Source organism: Petromyzon marinus, unplaced genomic scaffold (assembly GCF_048934315.1).
Source record: "Petromyzon marinus isolate PM22_M1 ecotype Great Lakes invasive population unplaced genomic scaffold, UKy_Petmar_22M1.pri1.0 PM_G_Scaffold_30, whole genome shotgun sequence".
NCBI lineage: Eukaryota > Metazoa > Chordata > Hyperoartia > Petromyzontiformes > Petromyzontidae > Petromyzon > Petromyzon marinus.
The window spans coordinates 1332885-1354604 of NW_027422873.1; the positions used below are offsets into that span (position 1 = coordinate 1332885).

The 21720-nt window shown below is 49.1% G+C and overlaps 1 protein-coding gene across 1 annotated transcript in view; it reads left to right on the forward strand.

The window, feature by feature from the left end:
• The first annotated feature begins 6894 nt into the window (after window positions 1-6894).
• LOC142915391 (uncharacterized) overlaps window positions 6895-21720 on the forward strand; it is a 38381-nt gene continuing 23555 nt past the window's right edge. Inside the window, exons 1-3 of the mRNA XM_076061223.1 lie at window positions 6895-7042; window positions 7896-8088; window positions 9331-9509. Coding sequence (XP_075917338.1) covers window positions 6946-7042; window positions 7896-8088; window positions 9331-9509 — 469 coding nt within the window. The 5' untranslated portion in view covers window positions 6895-6945. The remainder of the gene's footprint in view (window positions 7043-7895; window positions 8089-9330; window positions 9510-21720) is intronic.

Here is a 21720-nt window from a genome sequence, read left to right on the forward strand (position 1 = left end):
GGAGAGAAACCCTTCAGGCGCATTTTGTGCGGGATGATGTTTGCACATTCATCAAATCTTAAAGTACACGAGAGAACACACACGGGAGAGAAACCCTTCAAGTGCACTCTGTGCGGGAAGGCGTTTTCACAGTCAACACATCTTAAAGTACACCAGAGAACACACACGGGAGAGAAACCCTTCAGGTGCATTTTGTGCGGGATGATGTTTGCACATTCATCAAATCTTCAAGTACACCAGAGAACACACAGGAAAGAAACCCTTCAGGTGCACTCTGCAAGAAGGTGTTTGCACATTCATAAAATCTTCAAGTACACCAGAGAACACAGAAGCATCAGAAGATCCACAAGGAGTGGAATCTGAAATCAGCTTGTGAAAGTCAAAGTGCCACAATAAGCCCATCCCTCATGAAACACGAACCGGAAGAAAATTCCAGCTTGGACACTTTTAAAGGTATCGAGGTGAAATATGAAGAGGTGATGGTGAAGAGGGAAGAAGTGATGGTGAAGAGGGAAGAAGTGAAGGTGAAAAGTGAAGATGAAGATTCAACTCCAAAATGGGACCTTCACATTGATGGAGGCAACGTGAAGCAGGAGGAGAATTCTGACTGTGAGGCAGAGCGAGGCAACTCCCAGCAGTTTGTGGAAGTGGAGTTGTGGGTGGACTTCCTCCGAGGCAATACAAAGTCAAGTGGAGACCCGGTAGATGTGTAAGCCAGAGACGATGTCGCTACAATAGACCTTTGTCACAGGCCTTTAATGACAAGAACGTGAAGTTGGACACTCAGTTTCTAGGTTCAACCTGCAGAGTAAGAGCGGCCAGTCTTTGTGGGCCCGTGGGTTGGGTAGATCTTTAACCAGGAGCGAGAGACAATAAGCCCCCAAGCATTCACTATGTTATAATAATTGCATTTACTCGGTGCTTGCTTAATCGTCTCGGCAACTAGGAGTTTTGTATCTCGTCTGAAACACTCGAAGAGCATCCCCAAGTAGCAGCTGCCCCTGTGTGGCACAGGGTGGTGGCCCTGCACCGGCCTGCATTTATTTTGTTTTCCGCCTGAGGACGACCGCTTGTGTTGCAATCGAAACGTCGTGATCTATTATTATTTTGTCTACCTACGTGACGTTACTGAAAGAACCAAAGAGTATGTGAACAAGAGGCTGTCAGTAGGGGGCGATGATTGATGTTTCATCTCAGTTTTGTAATTTGTCGCTAATGTTTAGAATTCGCCAGCATGCAATGGCCTACTCGTTTTGAATGACACAATAGTATGTTTTACATCCACTTTTAAGCAGACGGTGCATATTTTTTCAAATAGCTTTTTAATCAGATGTTATCTGATGCAGTAGATTTTACTGCAGTAATTAAATTTTGTTAAAACTCCAGTCAATAATTTAGAATGAACATTTTCTTTGGTTCTTTCGGTAAAGTCACGTAGAATGGGATTATAATAATAAAATCAAATAACACAATAAAATTCTCACGACGTTTCGGCCACAACACAAGTGGCTTTCAGGTGAAAGGAACAGACCTGTCGGGACGACAGAGCTTCAATGAACGCTGTTAAGATTCGTAGCGTCTTTTAAGCTGGTTTAGAGAGGTGAGCAACCTTGACAAAGGGGTTTACATATAAAACAGGAGAATTTAGCATTGAAATAGCTGAGTGATTAGCTTGTGACTGGTCATAGAAATAGACTGGTCATAGAAATTGCTTTATTGTGTTATTTTATTAATTTATTATTGTATTCTCAGTCTACGTGACTTAAGATGAATCCTTGCAGTCACGAAAGCTTTAAATCGAAATTTAGAATGAACACTTGTCTGATTTTGTGTGTACATGCATCACTTTATTTTTTATAAGGGTCAAACATTGAATAAGTGATGTTAGGACAAAGTGTGTGTGTGTTTTGGAAGCAACCTGTACAGATAACTCAGGTGAGACCCGATGTTCTTGTGATACAGGTCAAAGGGTATTTTTGTGTTTCAGGAAGCATCTGGAGCAACTCATTGTCTTTGACATAGGAAGCACACTCGGATCATTCATCAGTTACAAGGCATACCACCTTAAAGTTACACGCAGAGGAGATACATTCTCTAAAACACGAATTATAATTTTGTCTTACGTGTTGACGTAGATTTTGTCGAACTCGGACTAGAAATGCTCCTTGCTGATTCACGTCTGGATGTTCACAACCATGGCTTGAAGCAAGCCCCACTGCTGTTGAGACATTGTCCACCAAAACCGGTCCACAGTTGGCTTGCACTAAATCAATGCTGCAGTAATTATGGACTCGCACGAAGGCCGTGGGATTTATATGTTGTGTTCAACATTCCTTTGTTTCGTGGAGAGACCGATTAAATTAAAGACGTCTTGTCTGCTGATCTTGTTCATATCTGTGTACATCGATATCCCACATTTCTTGTACGTACACACCACACGCAATTAAATCAATAAAAATAAGAACGACTTCCGGGCATTGCGAAGATCGAGGAATCTCTTTCAATGGAGCGAGTTAAGTGTGTTCGATTCAACATCTCTCTGTCCGTCTGTGTCATCTGTTTGCCTCTGTGTTTCTTTCTGCCTGTGTCTCTCTGTGGTCTTTGTGTTCCTCTTGTCTGTTTGTCCGCCTGTCTTGTCTGTGTGTGTGTCTCTCTATCAGCGTCTATCCAACCGTATTCAACGACTGTCAGTAGCAACACGCGCCCGGTCAACTTGCACGGCCCGCGACTCAAACTTGTTTATCTGTAACTTTCGCACCGTACGTAGCCAACCGTGTTAATCTATGGGTCTCTGTGTGAGTCTCTGGAACTTCTTTCGCACCGTACGTAGCCAACCGTGATAATCTATGGGTCTCTGTGTGAGTCTCTGTGTGTGTATCTGTGTGAGTCTGTGTGTGTATCTGTGTGAGTCTCTGTGTGAGTCTCTGTGTGTGTATCTGTGTGAGTCTCTGTGTGTGTATCTGTAACTTATTTCGCACCGTACGTAGCCAACCGTGATAATCGATGGGTCTCTGTGTGAGTGTGTGTGTATCTGGAACTTATTTCGCACCGTACGTAACCGAACCTGCCCAGGAGGAGCGGCTGGTATCTGTGGACCTGTGGGCTGTGTAAATCTGTGAGCAGGAGCGAGAGACAATTAAGCTCCCAAGCATTCACTACGTTATAAACATATTTGCACTCATAAGTCGCTTGCCTAATTGCCTCAGCAACTCGGTGTTTCGTATCGAACCTCATCTCAAACAATCGAAGGGCGCCCCCTAGTGGCAGCTGCCCCTGTGTGGCACAAGGTGGCCCTGCACCGGCCTGCACGTGGCATGAGTCTGTCGGTAGGGGGCGATCATTGACGCGTCATCTCCCTGTGGAGTTTCTGGATAGTGTTACTGGAATTGCCACAATTTTGACCGTGACACCAACATGCAATGTGCGTTGTGAGTGACACAGTGGCTTGTTTGACATCCGCTGTTAAGTAGACTGCACAGAGGATGTACTTTCTACGGCAGCTGAAGAAATTCAACCTGCCAAAGACAATGATGGTGCAATTCTATAAAGCAGGGGTCGGGAACCTTTTTGACTAAGAGAGCCATGAAAGCAAAAAATTTGGAAATTTATTTCAGTGAGAGCCATATAATATATTTTAAAAGTGAATTCAACTAAATGTCAGTATAATAAGCCTCTGAATTTATTCTTTTAAATAATGTTGTTATAACACTCACCATTAATGCGACTTCTGGTGCTGCATGGATTTACTGATGTCTTTGTAGTCGGGTTGGTACTTGGTGAGGTTAAGCTTCATGCAAGCGTTGAGGCTTTCATCCGTTAAACGTGATCGTAGGTTGGACTTGATGTTTTTAAGATGTGAGAATGACTGCTCACATGCATACGTTGATCCAAACATGGTCAATACAGCAATACTCACACGCTGCAGTGTGTGGTATGTGACAGGAAGCGCGTTCCAAGTTTTGAGAATCAGCTGGTCTTCGGGTTGGAGTTTTTTCATTTCTGTCCACATGTGCTTGCTCGCCAACTCCGCTTTCTGTCGTGTGATTCTTTCCAAATCTTCATTCAGTGACTTGAACTTATTCACCCACATGTCTGAGGCCTTCAGGTCAGCCACTTCTGCTTCAAAATCTCTGACGGAGACACCAGGGATGTAATTCAGGTCGGCTGTGTTCAGTGAACACTCGTTTGGATGGGTGATGAACTTAAAAAGACGAGTGTGCTCACGAAATTCTCCAAAGCGTGCTTTGAAGGACTGTAGGAGACTGGATGTGCAGCCAGCTAGCTGGTGGAGATCAAAGTTTTGAATGGGCTCACTTGCTGTGCATGCATCTTTAAATTGGCTCAGTTTTTCAAAATGTAGTAAACGACCTGTTTCAAGATCCGTGATGAAAAGCTCCAGCTTGTTTTCAAAAGCAAATACAGCTTGTTGAAGGGATAACACTGTATTTCCAATGCCTTGCATTTTCACGTTGAGCTGGTTCAGATGTTCAGTCAGATCTACGAGATAGTAAAACTTGAGGAGCCACTCGGTGTCGGCTAGCTCAGGATGCCCGACGCCTTTCATTTCAAGGAAAGTCCGGATTTCGTTCAGGCAAGCCGCAAAACGGCTAAGCACCTTCCCTCTTGACAACCAACGCACATTGCTGTGCAAAAGCAGACCAGGATAGTTATTTACAACTTCATCCAGCAGTGTTTTAAACTGGCGATCATTTAAGGCTCGGGCAACAATAAAGTTGATCACACGAATGACCAGCGACATCACTTCGCCAAACTGCCTGTCACACATCTGAGCACAAAGTGCCTCCTGGTGTATAATGCAATGGAAACTTAGGATGGGTCTATTTTCATGTTCACGGAGAAGCGCCACAAATCCTTTGTTTTTCCCCACCATACACGAAGCACCATCAGTACACACTGAGAGAAGTTTATCCATAGGTAGACTTTTTTCTTGAGCAAACTCCATGAAAGACTTGAATAAATCCTCACCTCTTGTGGACCCTTTTAATGGCAGAACAGCAAGACTTTCTTCGCGCAGTGTGTCACCAACAGCATATCTTGCAATCACGCTGAACTGCGACAAATGGCTCACGTCTGTTGACTCATCCAAAGCCAGAGAAAAGAACGGCGCTGCATTTATGTCCTTCACTTGCGTTTCCTCCACTTTGTTTGCCATCACGATGGTACGATCATGAACAGTTCTTGCCGACAGAGGCATGTCTTGTATCCGTTTGATTATCTTGTCTTTGTTCGGAAGATCATCAAAAAGTTCATTGGCTACATCCAGCATGAACGTTTTAGCATACTCGCCATCTGTGAATGGTTTTCCGTTCCTCACTATTGCTAAAGAACCAGCAAAGCTAGCCGAATTATAGTCACCTTGCCGGGTCCATACGCGGAGTTGCTGCTGGCTAGCTTGCACCCTGCTCAGAAGCTCTTGGCACGCTTTCTTTCTGCTGTCTCCCGCAGGGTATTTTGATGCAAAAGTAGCGTGGCGCGTGTCGAAGTGCCGCTTTACATTCGACCGTTTCAACGATGTAATTTTGTCATTGCAAATTAGACACACCGCAGAACCCGCTCTCTCCACAAAGGCGAATTCTTCGGTCCATTCGTCCTGAAATGTACGATACTCGTCGTCTTTTTTTCTTTTCGCCATCTTCTTCGTCGAAGGGTTAGCTTTGAGCTAATGACCGAGCAGACGCAGTCTCAGACTGATTCAAAAGGGGGCGTTTACCTGTTTTACCCAGCAACGGCAAACGTAGGCCAGTATCATCCAATTAAAATAATGGACAATTGCTCCTGCAGCCCTGAACAGGACATGCGCAGTGAAAAATCGATGGATGGATTAGAACAAGTGAGAATATTTTGTTTTATCTGCGAGCCATATGCAATCATCAAAAGAGCCACATCTGGCTCGCGAGCCATAGGTTCCCGACCCCTGCTATAAAGCGATCATTGAATCCATCCTCACCTCCATAACCGTCTGGTACGCTGCTGCCACTGCCAAGGACAAGAGCAGACTGCAGCGTATCATCCACACTGCTGAGAAGGTAATTGCCTGCAATCTACCAACCCTCGAGGACCTGCACACGACAAGGACCATGAGGCGAGCGAGGAAGATTGTGGCCGATTTCTCCCACCCTGGACACTCTCTGTTTCAGCTACTCCCCTCCGGCAGAAGGCTTTGGTCCATTAGGACCAAAACCTCACGCCATAAAAACAGTTTCTTCCCATCTGCTGCTGGCCTGTTAAACAAGGCCAAGGGCTTACACTGATTTTAACATTTTATCTACATAATGACACCTTGCCGATATTAACTATGTTAACCTATTTGTATTTTTTATTTTTAAATTATATCTTAAAGCTATTTTATATTCGATATTTATTCAATTTTATATAATTCAGCCCCTTGGCGTTAGTTAGACTTTTAACCCTTATTATTATAGTAAGACTTGTTTAAAACTTATTTAAGATTTTAGATTCCTATATGTTGAATGTATGCACCATCCTGCCAAAGTAAATTCCGTGTCGGTGTGAACTTTCATGGCGAATAAAACCCTTTCTGATTCTGATTCATTCTCAATAGGAATCGATTCTAAACGCTCTCCTTTTCTTAACACAATCGATTCTCATGGTAGGTATCCCAATGGGATTCGATTTTATGCGCTTTAAATCCCTAGCTAGATCGATTCCTATGTTATTAGAACAAATCGCCATAATCAATTCCCATGTTATCGAAAATGTATTCGATTCCATTTTACACTCACGACCAACGTCAATTCCAATGCAGTCCCAATGTGGATCGATGCCATCGGCTACATTTTTGACCACTATCGATTCGCATTTGTTATCCCCACAGGAATCGATCCGAGTTTTTAATTTAACCTTGAATCGATTTCCTCAGCACGTGACTTGGGTGAGGCGGGTGCGTGGCTGCGCGTGGGGTTAATGGCGATGTCGAAACTCTACAAACTTGGCCTACTCTTCCCCTTCATCCTGCCTCTCCTCCTCCTCCACCACCACCCCGTCACGTGCAGCAGCCACGGTGAGCAGAGCCCGAGGTGGTCGATAAATCGGGTGCCAGGTTGTGTGATTGTGTGGGGAGTGGTGGTGCAGTGGTTAGCACACTGTGTGAGTGTGGGGAGTGGTGGTGCAGTGGTTAGGTCACTGTGTGTGTGAGTGGGGAGTGGTGGTGCAGTGGTTAGCGCACTGTGTGTGAGGAGTGGTGGTGCAGTGGTTAGCGCACCGTGTGTGTGAGTGAGGAGTGGTGGTGCAGTGGTTAGCGCACTGTGTGTGAGTGTGTGGGGAGTGGTGGTGCAGTGGTTAGCGCACTGTGTGTGAGTGGGGAGTGGTGGTGCAGTGGTTAGCGCACTGTGTGTGTGAGTGGGGAGTGGTGGTGCAGTGGTTAGCGCACTGTGTGTGTGTGTGGGGAGTGGTGGTGCAGTGGTTAGCGCACTGTGTGTGTGTGTGTGGAGTGGTGGGGCAGTGGTTAACGCACTGTGTGTATGTGAGTGGGGAGTGGTGGTGCAGTGGTTAGCGCACTGTGTGTGTGAGTGGGGAGTGGTGGTGCAGTGGTTAGCGCACTGTGTGGGTGTGAGTGGGGAGTGGTGGTGCAGTGGTTAACGCACTGTGTGTGTGTGGAGTGGTGGTGCAGTGGTTAGCACACTGTGTGTGTAAGTGTGAGTGGGGAGTGGTGGTACAGTGGTTAGGGCACTGTGTGAGTGTGGAGTGGTGGTGCAGTGGTTAGCGCACTGTGTGTGTGTGTGGGGAGTGGTGGTGTAGTGGTTAGCGCACTGTGTGTGTGAGGAGTGGTGGTGCAGTGGTTAACGCACTGTGTGTGTGAGGAGTGGTGGTGCAGTGGTTAGCGCACTCTTGAGTGTTTTTCCCCATCTGCCCAGCTCCGCTGTTCCCACTGAATGTTCGTTTGGAGTCTCGAGACCTCCTGGCGACCCTTTGCTGGGACCCCGTTGAAGCGGCTCCCAGTGGGGATGGAGGGGATAGACCCCCACTTGTTGATCCTTTCACCATCAACTCGACCACCACGACCAACTCAACGTTCCTGAATGTTACATACACAGTTCAGAGCAAACTGTGAGATGCTCACTCACTCACTCAGCCACTCACTCACCAACCCACTCACCAACCCATTCACTCACCCACTCACTCAGCCACTCACTCACCAACCCACTCACCCACTCACTCACCCACTCACTTACCCACTCACTCACTCACCAACCTACTCACTCACCCACTCACTCACCAACCCACTCACTCACCCACTCACCAACCAATTACCCACTCACTCACCAACCCACTCACCCACCCACTCACTCACCAACCCACTCACTCACCAACCCACTCACTCACCCACTCACTCACCAACCCACTCACTCACCCACTCACCAACCAACTTACCCACTCACTCACCACCCCACTCACCCACCCACTCACTCACCAACCCACTCACCAACCCACTCACTCACCAGCCCACTCACTCACCCACTCACTCACCACCCCACTCACCCACCCACTCACCCACTCACTCACCAACCCACTCACCAACCCACTCACTCACCAACCCACTCACTCACCCACTCACTCACCAACCCACTCACTCATCCACTCACCAACCAACTTACCCACTCACTCACCAACCCACTCACCCACCCACTCACCTACTCACTCACCAACCCACTCACCAACCCACTCACTGACCAACCCACTCACTCACCCACTCACTCACCAACCCACTCACCAACCCACTCACTCACCAGCCCACTCACTCACCCACTCACTCACCACCCCACTCACCCACCCACTCACCCACTCACTCACCAACCCACTCACCAACCCACTCACTCACCAACCCACTCACTCACCCACTCACTCACCAACCCACTCACTCATCCACTCACCAACCAACTTACCCACTCACTCACCAACCCACTCACCCACCCACTCACCCACTCACTCACCAACCCACTCACCAACCCACTCACTGACCAACCCACTCACTCACCCACTCACTCACCAACCCACTCACCAACCCCCTCACCCACTCACTTACCAACCCACTCAATCACCCACTCACTCACCCACTCAATCACCCATTCACCCACTCACTCACAAACCCATTCACCCACTCACCAACCCACTCACCCGCTCACTCACCAACCCACTCACCCACCAACCCACTCACTCACACACACACCCATTCACCCACTCACTCACCAACCCACTCACCCACCAACCCACTCACACACACACACGTCTCTCTCACCCACTGGCTCCTCACCACCCTCACCACTCCTCCCTGTGTCACTGTCTGCGCAGCTTCAGACGAGCCCGCTGGCAGACCGTCTGCGCTGCCACAACAGAGACGCGGTGCGACGTCTCCTCGGCGCTGGACGATCCCGGTGGCCGCTACCTCCTCCGTGTGAGATTCTCCTTCTCATCCTCGCCATCGCGATCCTCACCCTGGGTAGCGGTTGTGGTCGTGCCCTTGAGGGAAAGTGAGTGGCACGAGATTGTACATATGCCTGTGTCTTTGTGTGTGTCTCTCTCTCTGTGTCTCTGTGTGTGTGTCTCTCTCTGTGCCTGTCTGGTGCTCACTAACAGCACTTGCCCCAACGGTGTTTTTCAGGCTACACGGAGGATCTTTGTCATCTTTGTCTGTGTGTGTCTCTCTGTGTGTTTGTGTCTCTGTGTATGTCTGTGACTTTTTCTGCCTGTGTGTGTGTCTTAGGCTCACAGGGGGAGATCACACAAACTCCACTCACTCGCTGTGTAGGACAGGGGAAGATCACACAAACTCCACTCACACTTTAGAACAGGGGGAGATCACACAAACTCCACTCACTCGCTGTGTAGGACAGGGGGAGATCACACAAACTCCACTCACACTCTCTGTAGGACAGGGGGAGATCACACAAACTCCACTCGCTCTGTAGGACAGGGGGAGATCACACAAACTCCACTCACTCTGTAGAACAGGGGGAGATCACACAAACTCCACTCACTCTGTAGAACAGGGGGAAATCACACAAACTCCACTCACTCAATCTGTAGAACAGGGGGAGATCATACAAACTCCACTCACACACTCTGTAGGACAGGGGGAGATCATACAAACTCCACTCACACACTCTGTAGGACAGGGGGAGATCATACAAACTCCACTCACTCTGTAAAACAGGGGGAGATCACACAAACTCCACACACTCCTTCTGTAGAACAGGGGGAGATCACACAAACTCTACTCACTCTGTAGGACAGGGGGAGATCATACAAACTCCACTCACTCACTGTAGAACAGGGGGAGATCACACAAACTCCACTCACTCTGTAGGACAGGGGGAGATCACACAAACTCCACTCACTGACTCTGTAGGACAGGGGGAGATCACACAAACTCCACTCACTCTGTAGAACAGGGGGAGATCACACAAACTCCACTCACTCTGTAGGACAGGGGGAGATCACACAAACTCCACTCACTCACTCTGTAGGACAGGGGGAGATCACACAAACTCCACTCACTCGCTGTGTAGGACAGGGGGAGATCACACAAACTCTACTCACTCTGTAGAACAGGGGGAGATCACAAACTCCATTCACTCACTCTGTAGGACAGGGGGAGATCATATAAACTCAACTCACTCACTCACTCTGTAGGACAGGGGGAAATCACACAAACTCCACTCACTCACTCTGTAGGACAGGGGGAGATCACACAAACTCAACTCACTTGCTGTGTAGGACAGGGGGAGATCACACAAACTCCACTCACACTGTAGAACAGGGGGAGATCACACAAACTCCACACACTCACTCTGTAGAACAGGGGGAGATCACACAAACTCCACTCACTCACTCTGTAGGACAGGGGGAGATCACACAAACTCCACTCACTCTGTAGGACAGGGAGAGATCACACAAACTCCACTCACTCACTCTGTAGAACAGGGGGAGATCACACAAACTCCACTCACTCACTCTGTAGGACAGGGGGAGATCATACAAAGTCCACTCTGTAAAACAGGGGGAGATCACACAAACTCCACACACTCACTCTGTAGAACAGGGGGGATCACACAAACTCCACTCACTCTGTAGGACAGGGGGAGATCATACAAACTCCACTCACTCACTCTGTAGGACAGGGGGAGATCATACAAACTCCACTCACACACTCTGTAGAACAGGGGCAGATCATACAAACTCCACTCACTTACTGTAGAACAGGGGGAGATCACACAAACTCCACTCACTCACTCTGTAGGACAGGGGGAGATCACACAAACTCCACTCACTCTGTAGAACAGGGGGAGATCACACAAACTCCACTCACTCTGTAGAACAGGGGGAGATCACACAAACTCCACTTACTCAATCTGTAGAACAGGGGGGAAATTATACAAACTCCACTCACTCTGTAGTACAGGGGGAGATCACACAAACTCCACTCACTCTGTAGAACAGGGGGAGATCACACAAACTCCACTCACACACTCTGTAGGACAGGGGGAGATCATACAAACTCCACTCACACACTCTGTAGGACAGGGGGAGATCACACAAAGTCCACTCACACTCACTCTGTGGAACAGGGGGAGATCACACAAACTCCACTCACTCTGTAGAACAGGGGGAGATCACACAAACTCCACTCACTCTGTAGAACAGGGGGAGATGACACAAACTCCACTCACTCACACTGTAGGACAGGGGGAGATCATACAAACTCTACTCACACACTCTGTAGGACAGGGGGAGATCACACAAACTCCACTCACACTCACTCTGTGGAACAGGGGGAGATCACACAAACTCCGCTCACTCTGTAGAACAGGGGGAGATCACACAAACTCCACTCACTCTGTAGAACAGGGGGAGATCACACAAACTCCACTCACTCTGTAGAACAGGGGGAGATCACACAAATTCCACTCACTCTGTAGGACAGGGGGAGATCACACAAACTCCACTCACTCTGTAGGACAGGGGGAGATCACACAAACTCCACTCACTCAACTCTGTAGGACAGGGGGAGATCACACAAACTCCACTCACCCTGTAGGACAGGAGGATATCACACAAGCTCGACTCATTCACTCTGTAGGACAGGGGGATCACACAAACTCCACTCACACACTCTGTCGGACAGGGGCAGATCATACAAACTCCACTCACTCACTATAGAACAGGGGGAGATCACACAAACTCCACTCACTCACTCTGTAGGACAGGGGGAGATCACACAAACTCCACTCACTCTGTAGAACAGGGGGAGATCACACAAACTCCACTCACTCTGTAGAACAGGGGGAAATCACACAAACTCCACTCACTCAATCTGTAGAACAGGGGGAGATCATACAAACTCCACTCACTCTGTAGTACAGGGAGAGATCACACAAACTCCACTCACTCTGTAGAACAGGGGGAGATCACACAAACTCCACTCACACTCACTCTGTGGAACAGGGGGAGATCACACAAACTCCACTCACTCTGTAGAACAGGGGGAGATAACACAAACTCCACTCACTCTGTAGAACAGGGCGAGATCACACAAACTCCACTCACTCACACTGTAGGACAGGGGGAGATCATACAAACTCCACTCACACTCACTCTTTGGAACAGGGGGAGATCACACAAACTCCACTCACTCTGTAGAACAGGGGGAGATCACACAAACTCCACTCACTCCGTAGAACAGGGGGAGATCACACAAACTCCACTCACTCTTTAGGACAGGGGGAGAACACACAAACTCCACTCACTCTGTAGGACAGGGGGAGATCACACAAACTCCACTCACTCACTCTGTAGGACAGGGGGAGATCACACAAACTCCACTCACTCTGTAGGACAGGGGGAGATCACACAAGCTCCACTCATTCACTCTGTAGGACAGGGGGAGATCACACAAACTCCACTCACACACTCTGTCGGACAGGGGGAGATCACACAAACTCCACTTACTCTGTAGGACAGGGAGAGATCACACAAACTCCACTCACTCTGTAGTACAGGGGGAGATCACACAAACTCCACTCATTCACTCTGTAGGACAGGGGGAGATCATACAAACTCCACTCACTCTGTAAAACAGGGGGAGATCACACAAACTCCACACACTCCTTCTGTAGAACAGGGGGAGATCACACAAACTCTACTCACTCTGTAGGACAGGGGGAGATCATACAAAGTCCACTCTGTAAAACAGGGGGAGATCACACAAACTCCACACACTCACTCTGTAGAACAGGGGGGGATCACACAAACTCCACTCACTCTGTAGGACAGGGGGAGATCATACAAACTCCACTCACACACTCTGTAGAACAGGGGCAGATCATACAAACTCCACTCACTCACTGTAGAACAGGGGGAGATCACACAAACTCCACTCACTCACTCTGTAGGACAGGGGGAGATCACACAAACTCCACTCTGTAGAACAGGGGGAGATCACACAAACTCCACTCACTCTGTAGAACAGGGGGAGATCACACAAACTCCACTCACTCAATCTGTAGAACAGGGGGGAAATCATACAAACTCCACTCACTCTGTAGTACAGGGGGAGATCACACAAACTCCACTCACTCTGTAGAACAGGGGGAGATCACACAAACTCCACTCACACACTCTGTAGGACAGGGGGAGATCATACAAACTCCACTCACACACTCTGTAGGACAGGGGGAGATCACACAAACTCCACTCACACTCACTCTGTGGAACAGGGGGAGATCACACAAACTCCACTCACTCTGTAGAACAGGGGGAGATCACACAAACTCCACTCACTCTGTAGAACAGGGGGAGATGACACAAACTCCACTCACTCACACTGTAGGACAGGGGGAGATCATACAAACTCTACTCACACACTCTGTAGGACAGGGGGAGATCATACAAACTCCACTCACACACTCTGTAGGACAGGGGGAGATCACACAAACTCCACTCACACTCACTCTGTGGAACAGGGGGAGATCACACAAACTCCACTCACTCTGTAGAACAGGGGGAGATCACACAAACTCCACTCACTCTGTAGAACAGGGGGAGATGACACAAACTCCACTCACTCACACTGTAGGACAGGGGGAGATCATACAAACTCTACTCACACACTCTGTAGGACAGGGGGAGATCACACAAACTCCACTCACTCTGTAGGACAGGGGGAGATCACACAAACTCCACTCTTTCTGTAGGACAGGGGGAGATCACAAAAACTCCACTCACTCACTCTGTAGTACAGGGGGAGATCACACAAACTCCACTCACTCTGTAGGACAGGGGGAGATCACACAAACTCCACTCACACACTCTGTAGGACAGGGGGAGATCACACAAACTCCACTCACTCTGTAGGACAGGGGGAGATCACAAAAACTCCACTCACTCACTCTGTAGGACAGGGGGAGATCACACAAACTCCACTCACTCTGTAGGACAGGGGGAGATCACACAAACTCCACTCACACACTCTGTAGGACAGGGGGAGATCACACAAACTCCACTCACCCTGTAGGACAGGAGGATATCACACAAGCTCGACTCATTCACTCTGTAGGACAGGGGGAGATCACACAAACTCCTCTCACACACTCTGTCGGACAGGGGCAGATCATACAAACTCCACTCACTCACTGTAGAACAGGGGGAGATCACACAAACTCCACTCACTCACTCTGTAGGACAGGGGGAGATCACACAAACTCCACTCACTCACTCTGTAGTACAGGGGGAGATCACACAAACTCCACTCATTCACTCTGTAGGACAGGGGGAGATCATACAAACTCCACTCACTCTGTAAAACAGGGGGAGATCACACAAACTCTACACACTCCTTCTGTAGAACAGGGGGAGATCACACAAACTCTAATCACTCTGTAGGACAGGGGGAGATCATACAAACTCCACTCACTCTGTAGAACAGGGGGAGATCACACAAACTCCACTCACTCTGTAGAACAGGGGGAGATCACACAAACTCCACTCACTCAATCTGTAGAACAGGGGGGAAATCATACAAACTCCACTCACTCTGTAGTACAGGGGGAGATCACACAAACTCCACTCACTCTGTAGAACAGGGGGAGATCACACAAACTCCACTCACACACTCTGTAGGGCAGGGGGAGATCATACAAACTCCACTCACACACTCTGTAGGACAGGGGGAGATCACAAAAACTCCACTCACACTCACTCTGTGGAACAGGGGGAGATCACACAAACTCCACTCACTCTGTAGAACAGGGGGAGATCACACAAACTCCACTCACTCTGTAGAACAGGGGGAGATGACACAAACTCCACTCACTCACACTGTAGGACAGGGGGAGATCATACAAACTCTACTCACACACTCTGTAGGACAGGGGGAGATCACACAAACTCCACTCACACTCACTCTGTGGAACAGGGGGAGATCACACAAACTCCGCTCACTCTGTAGAACAGGGGGAGATCACACAAACTCCACTCACTCTGTAGGACAGGGGGAGATCACACAAACTCCACTCACTCTGTAGGACAGGGGGAGATCACAAAAACTCCACTCACTCACTCTGTAGGACAGGGGGAGATCACACAAACTTTACTCACTCACTCTGTAGTACAGGGGGAGATCACACAAACTCCACTCACTCTGTAGGACAGGGGGAGATCATACAAACTCCACTCACACACTCTGTAGGACAGGGGGAGATCACACAAACTCCACACACTCCTTCTGTAGAACAGGGGGAGATCACACAAACTCTAATCACTCTGTAGGACAGGGGGAGATCATACAAACTCCACTCACTCACTGTAGAACAGGGGGAGATCACACAAACTCCACTCACTCTGTAGGACAGGGGGAGATCACATAAACTCCACTCACTCTGTAGGACAGGGGGAGATCACACAAACTCCACTCTGTAGAACAGGGGGAGATCACACAAACTCCACTCACTCTGTAGGACAGGGGGAGATCACACAAACACCACTCACTCTGTAGGACAGGGGGAGATCACACAAACTCCACTCACTCACTCTGTAGGACAGGGGGAGATCACACAAACTCCACTCACTCACTCTGTAGGACAGGGGGAGATCACACAAACTCCACTCACTCTGTAAAACAGGGGGAGATCACACAAACTCCACACACTCACTCTGTAGGACAGGGGGAGATCACACAAACTACACTCACTCACTGTAGGACAGGGGGAGATCACACAAACTCCACTCACACACTCTGTAGGACAGGGGGAGATCACACAAACTCCACTCACTCTGTAGGACAGGGGGAGATCACACAAACTCCACACACTCTGTAGGACAGGGGGAGATCACACAAACTCCACTCACTCTGTAGAACAGGGGGAGATCACACAAACTCCACTCACACACTCTGTAGGACAGGGGGAGATCACACAAACTCCACTCACTCTGTAGGACAGGGGGAGATCACACAAACTCCACACACTCTGTAGAACAGGGGGAGATCACACAAACTACACTCACTCACTGTAGGACAGGGGGAGATCACACAAACTCCACTCACACACTCTGTAGGACAGGGGGAGATCACACAAACTCCACTCACTCTGTAGGACAGGGGGAGATCACACAAACTCCACACACTCTGTAGGACAGGGGGAGATCACACAAACTCCACTCACTCTGTAGAACAGGGGGAGATCACACAAACTCCACTCACACACTCTGTAGGACAGGGGGAGATCACACAAACTCCACTCATTCACTCTGTAGGACAGGGGGAGATCATACAAACTCCACTCACTCTGTAAAACAGGGGGAGATCACACAAACTCCACACACTCCTTCTGTAGAACAGGGGGAGATCACACAAACTCTACTCACTCTGTAGGACAGGGGGAGATCATACAAAGTCCACTCTGTAAAACAGGGGGAGATCACACAAACTCCACACACTCACTCTGTAGAACAGGGGGGGATCACACAAACTCCACTCACTCTGTAGGACAGGGAGAGATCATACAAACTCCACTCACTCACTCTGTAGGACAGGGGGAGATCATACAAACTCCACTCACACACTCTGTAGAACAGGGGCAGATCATACAAACTCCACTCACTCACTGTAGAACAGGGGGAGATCACACAAACTCCACTCACTCACTCTGTAGGACAGGGGGAGATCACACAAACTCCACTCTGTAGAACAGGGGGAGATCACACAAACTCCACTCACTCTGTAGAACAGGGGGAGATCACACAAACTCCACTCACTCAATCTGTAGAACAGGGGGGAAATCATACAAACTCCACTCACTCTGTAGTACAGGGGGAGATCACACAAACTCCACTCACTCTGTAGAACAGGGGGAGATCACACAAACTCCACTCACACACTCTGTAGGACAGGGGGAGATCATACAAACTCCACTCACACACTCTGTAGGACAGGGGGAGATCACACAAACTCCACTCACACTCACTCTGTGGAACAGGGGGAGATCACACAAACTCCACTCACTCTTTAGAACAGGGGGAGATCACACAAACTCCACTCACTCTGTAGAACAGGGGGAGATGACACAAACTCCACTCACTCACACTGTAGGACAGGGGGAGATCATACAAACTCTACTCACACACTCTGTAGGACAGGGGGAGATCACACAAACTCCACTCACACTCACTCTGTGGAACAGGGGGAGATCACACAAACTCCGCTCACTCTGTAGAACAGGGGGAGATCACACAAACTCCACTCACTCTGTAGGACAGGGGGAGATCACACAAACTCCACTCACTCTGTAGGACAGGGGGAGATCACAAAAACTCCACTCACTCACTCTGTAGGACAGGGGGAGATCACACAAACTCCACTCACTCTGTAGGACAGGGGGAGATCACGCAAACTCCACTCACACACTCTGTAGGACAGGGGGAGATCACACAAACTCCACTCACCCTGTAGGACAGGAGGATATCACACAAGCTCGACTCATTCACTCTGTAGGACAGGGGGAGATCACACAAACTCCTCTCACACACTCTGTCAGACAGGGGCAGATCATACAAACTCCACTCACTCACTGTAGAACAGGGGGAGATCACACAAACTCCACTCACTCACTCTGTAGGACAGGGGGAGATCACACAAACTCCACTCACTCACTCTGTAGTACAGGGGGAGATCACACAAACTCCACTCATTCACTCTGTAGGACAGGGGGAGATCATACAAACTCCACTCACTCTGTAAAACAGGGGGAGATCACACAAACTCCACACACTCCTTCTGTAGAACAGGGGGAGATCACACAAACTCTAATCACTCTGTAGGACATGGGGAGATCATACAAACTCCACTCACTCTGTAGAACAGGGGGAGATCACACAAACTCCACTCACTCTGTAGAACAGGGGGAGATCACACAAACTCCACTCACTCAATCTGTAGAACAGGGGGGAAATCATACAAACTCCACTCACTCTGTAGTACAGGGGGAGATCACACAAACTCCACTCACTCTGTAGAACAGGGGGAGATCACACAAACTCCACTCACTCTGTAGAACAGGGGGAGATGACACAAACTCCACTCACTCACACTGTAGGACAGGGGGAGATCATACAAACTCTACTCACACACTCTGTAGGACAGGGGGAGATCACACAAACTCCACTCACACTCACTCTGTGGAACAGGGGGAGATCACACAAACTCCGCTCACTCTGTAGAACAGGGGGAGATCACACAAACTCCACTCACTCTGTAGGACAGGGGGAGATCACACAAACTCCACTCACTCTGTAGGACAGGGGGAGATCACAAAAACTCCACTCACTCACTCTGTAGGACAGGGGGAGATCACACAAACTTTACTCACTCACTCTGTAGTACAGGGGGAGATCACACAAACTCCACTCACTCTGTAGGACAGGGGGAGATCATACAAACTCCACTCACACACTCTGTAGGACAGGGGGAGATCACACAAACTCCACACACTCCTTCTGTAGAACAGGGGGAGATCACACAAACTCTAATCACTCTGTAGGACAGGGGGAGATCATACAAACTCCACTCACTCACTGTAGAACAGGGGGAGATCACACAAACTCCACTCACTCTGTAGGACAGGGGGAGATCACATAAACTCCACTCACTCTGTAGGACAGGGGGAGATCACACAAACTCCACTCTGTAGAACAGGGGGAGATCACACAAACTCCACTCACTCTGTAGGACAGGGGGAGATCACACAAACACCACTCACTCTGTAGGACAGGGGGAGATCACACAAACTCCACTCACTCACTCTGTAGGACAGGGGGAGATCACACAAACTCCACTCACTCACTCTGTAGGACAGGGGGAGATCACACAAACTCCACTCACTCTGTAAAACAGGGGGAGATCACACAAACTCCACACACTCACTCTGTAGGACAGGGGGAGATCACACAAACTACACTCACTCACTGTAGGACAGGGGGAGATCACACAAACTCCACTCACACACTCTGTAGGACAGGGGGAGATCACACAAACTCCACTCACTCTGTAGGACAGGGGGAGATCACACAAACTCCACACACTCTGTAGGACAGGGGGAGATCACACAAACTCCACTCACTCTGTAGAACAGGGGGAGATCACACAAACTCCACTCACACACTCTGTAGGACAGGGGGAGATCACACAAACTCCACTCACTCTGTAGGACAGGGGGAGATCACACAAACTCCACACACTCTGTAGAACAGGGGGAGATCACACAAACTACACTCACTCACTGTAGGACAGGGGGAGATCACACAAACTCCACTCACACACTCTGTAGGACAGGGGGAGATCACACAAACTCCACTCACTCTGTAGGACAGGGGGAGATCACACAAACTCCACACACTCTGTAGGACAGGGGGAGATCACACAAACTCCACTCACTCTGTAGAACAGGGGGAGATCACACAAACTCCACTCACACACTCTGTAGGACAGGGGGAGATCACACAAACTCCACTCATTCACTCTGTAGGACAGGGGGAGATCATACAAACTCCACTCACTCTGTAAAACAGGGGGAGATCACACAAACTCCACACACTCCTTCTGTAGAACAGGGGGAGATCACACAAACTCTACTCACTCTGTAGGACAGGGGGAGATCATACAAAGTCCACTCTGTAAAACAGGGGGAGATCACACAAACTCCACACACTCACTCTGTAGAACAGGGGGGGATCACACAAACTCCACTCACTCTGTAGGACAGGGAGAGATCATACAAACTCCACTCACTCACTCTGTAGGACAGGGGGAGATCATACAAACTCCACTCACACACTCTGTAGAACAGGGGCAGATCATACAAACTCCACTCACTCACTGTAGAACAGGGGGAGATCACACAAACTCCACTCACTCACTCTGTAGGACAGGGGGAGATCACACAAACTCCACTCTGTAGAACAGGGGGAGATCACACAAACTCCACTCACTCTGTAGAACAGGGGGAGATCACACAAACTCCACTCACTCAATCTGTAGAACAGGGGGGAAATCATACAAACTCCACTCACTCTGTAGTACAGGGGGAGATCACACAAACTCCACTCACTCTGTAGAACAGGGGGAGATCACACAAACTCCACTCACACACTCTGTAGGACAGGGGGAGATCATACAAACTCCACTCACACACTCTGTAGGACAGGGGGAGATCACACAAACTCCACTCACACTCACTCTGTGGAACAGGGGGAGATCACACAAACTCCACTCACTCTTTAGAACAGGGGGAGATCACACAAACTCCACTCACTCTGTAGAACAGGGGGAGATGACACAAACTCCACTCACTCACACTGTAGGACAGGGGGAGATCATACAAACTCTACTCACACACTCTGTAGGACAGGGGGAGATCACACAAACTCCACTCACACTCACTCTGTGGAACAGGGGGAGATCACACAAACTCCGCTCACTCTGTAGAACAGGGGGAGATCACACAAACTCCACTCACTCTGTAGGACAGGGGGAGATCACACAAACTCCACTCACTCTGTAGGACAGGGGGAGATCACAAAAACTCCACTCACTCACTCTGTAGGACAGGGGGAGATCACACAAACTCCACTCACTCTGTAGGACAGGGGGAGATCACACAAACTCCACTCACACACTCTGTAGGACAGGGGGAGATCACACAAACTCCACTCACCCTGTAGGACAGGAGGATATCACACAAGCTCGACTCATTCACTCTGTAGGACAGGGGGAGATCACACAAACTCCTCTCACACACTCTGTCAGACAGGGGCAGATCATACAAACTCCACTCACTCACTGTAGAACAGGGGGAGATCACACAAACTCCACTCACTCACTCTGTAGGACAGGGGGAGATCACACAAACTCCACTCACTCACTCTGTAGTACAGGGGGAGATCACACAAACTCCACTCATTCACTCTGTAGGACAGGGGGAGATCATACAAACTCCACTCACTCTGTAAAACAGGGGGAGATCACACAAACTCCACACACTCCTTCTGTAGAACAGGGGGAGATCACACAAACTCTAATCACTCTGTAGGACATGGGGAGATCATACAAACTCCACTCACTCTGTAGAACAGGGGGAGATCACACAAACTCCACTCACTCTGTAGAACAGGGGGAGATCACACAAACTCCAC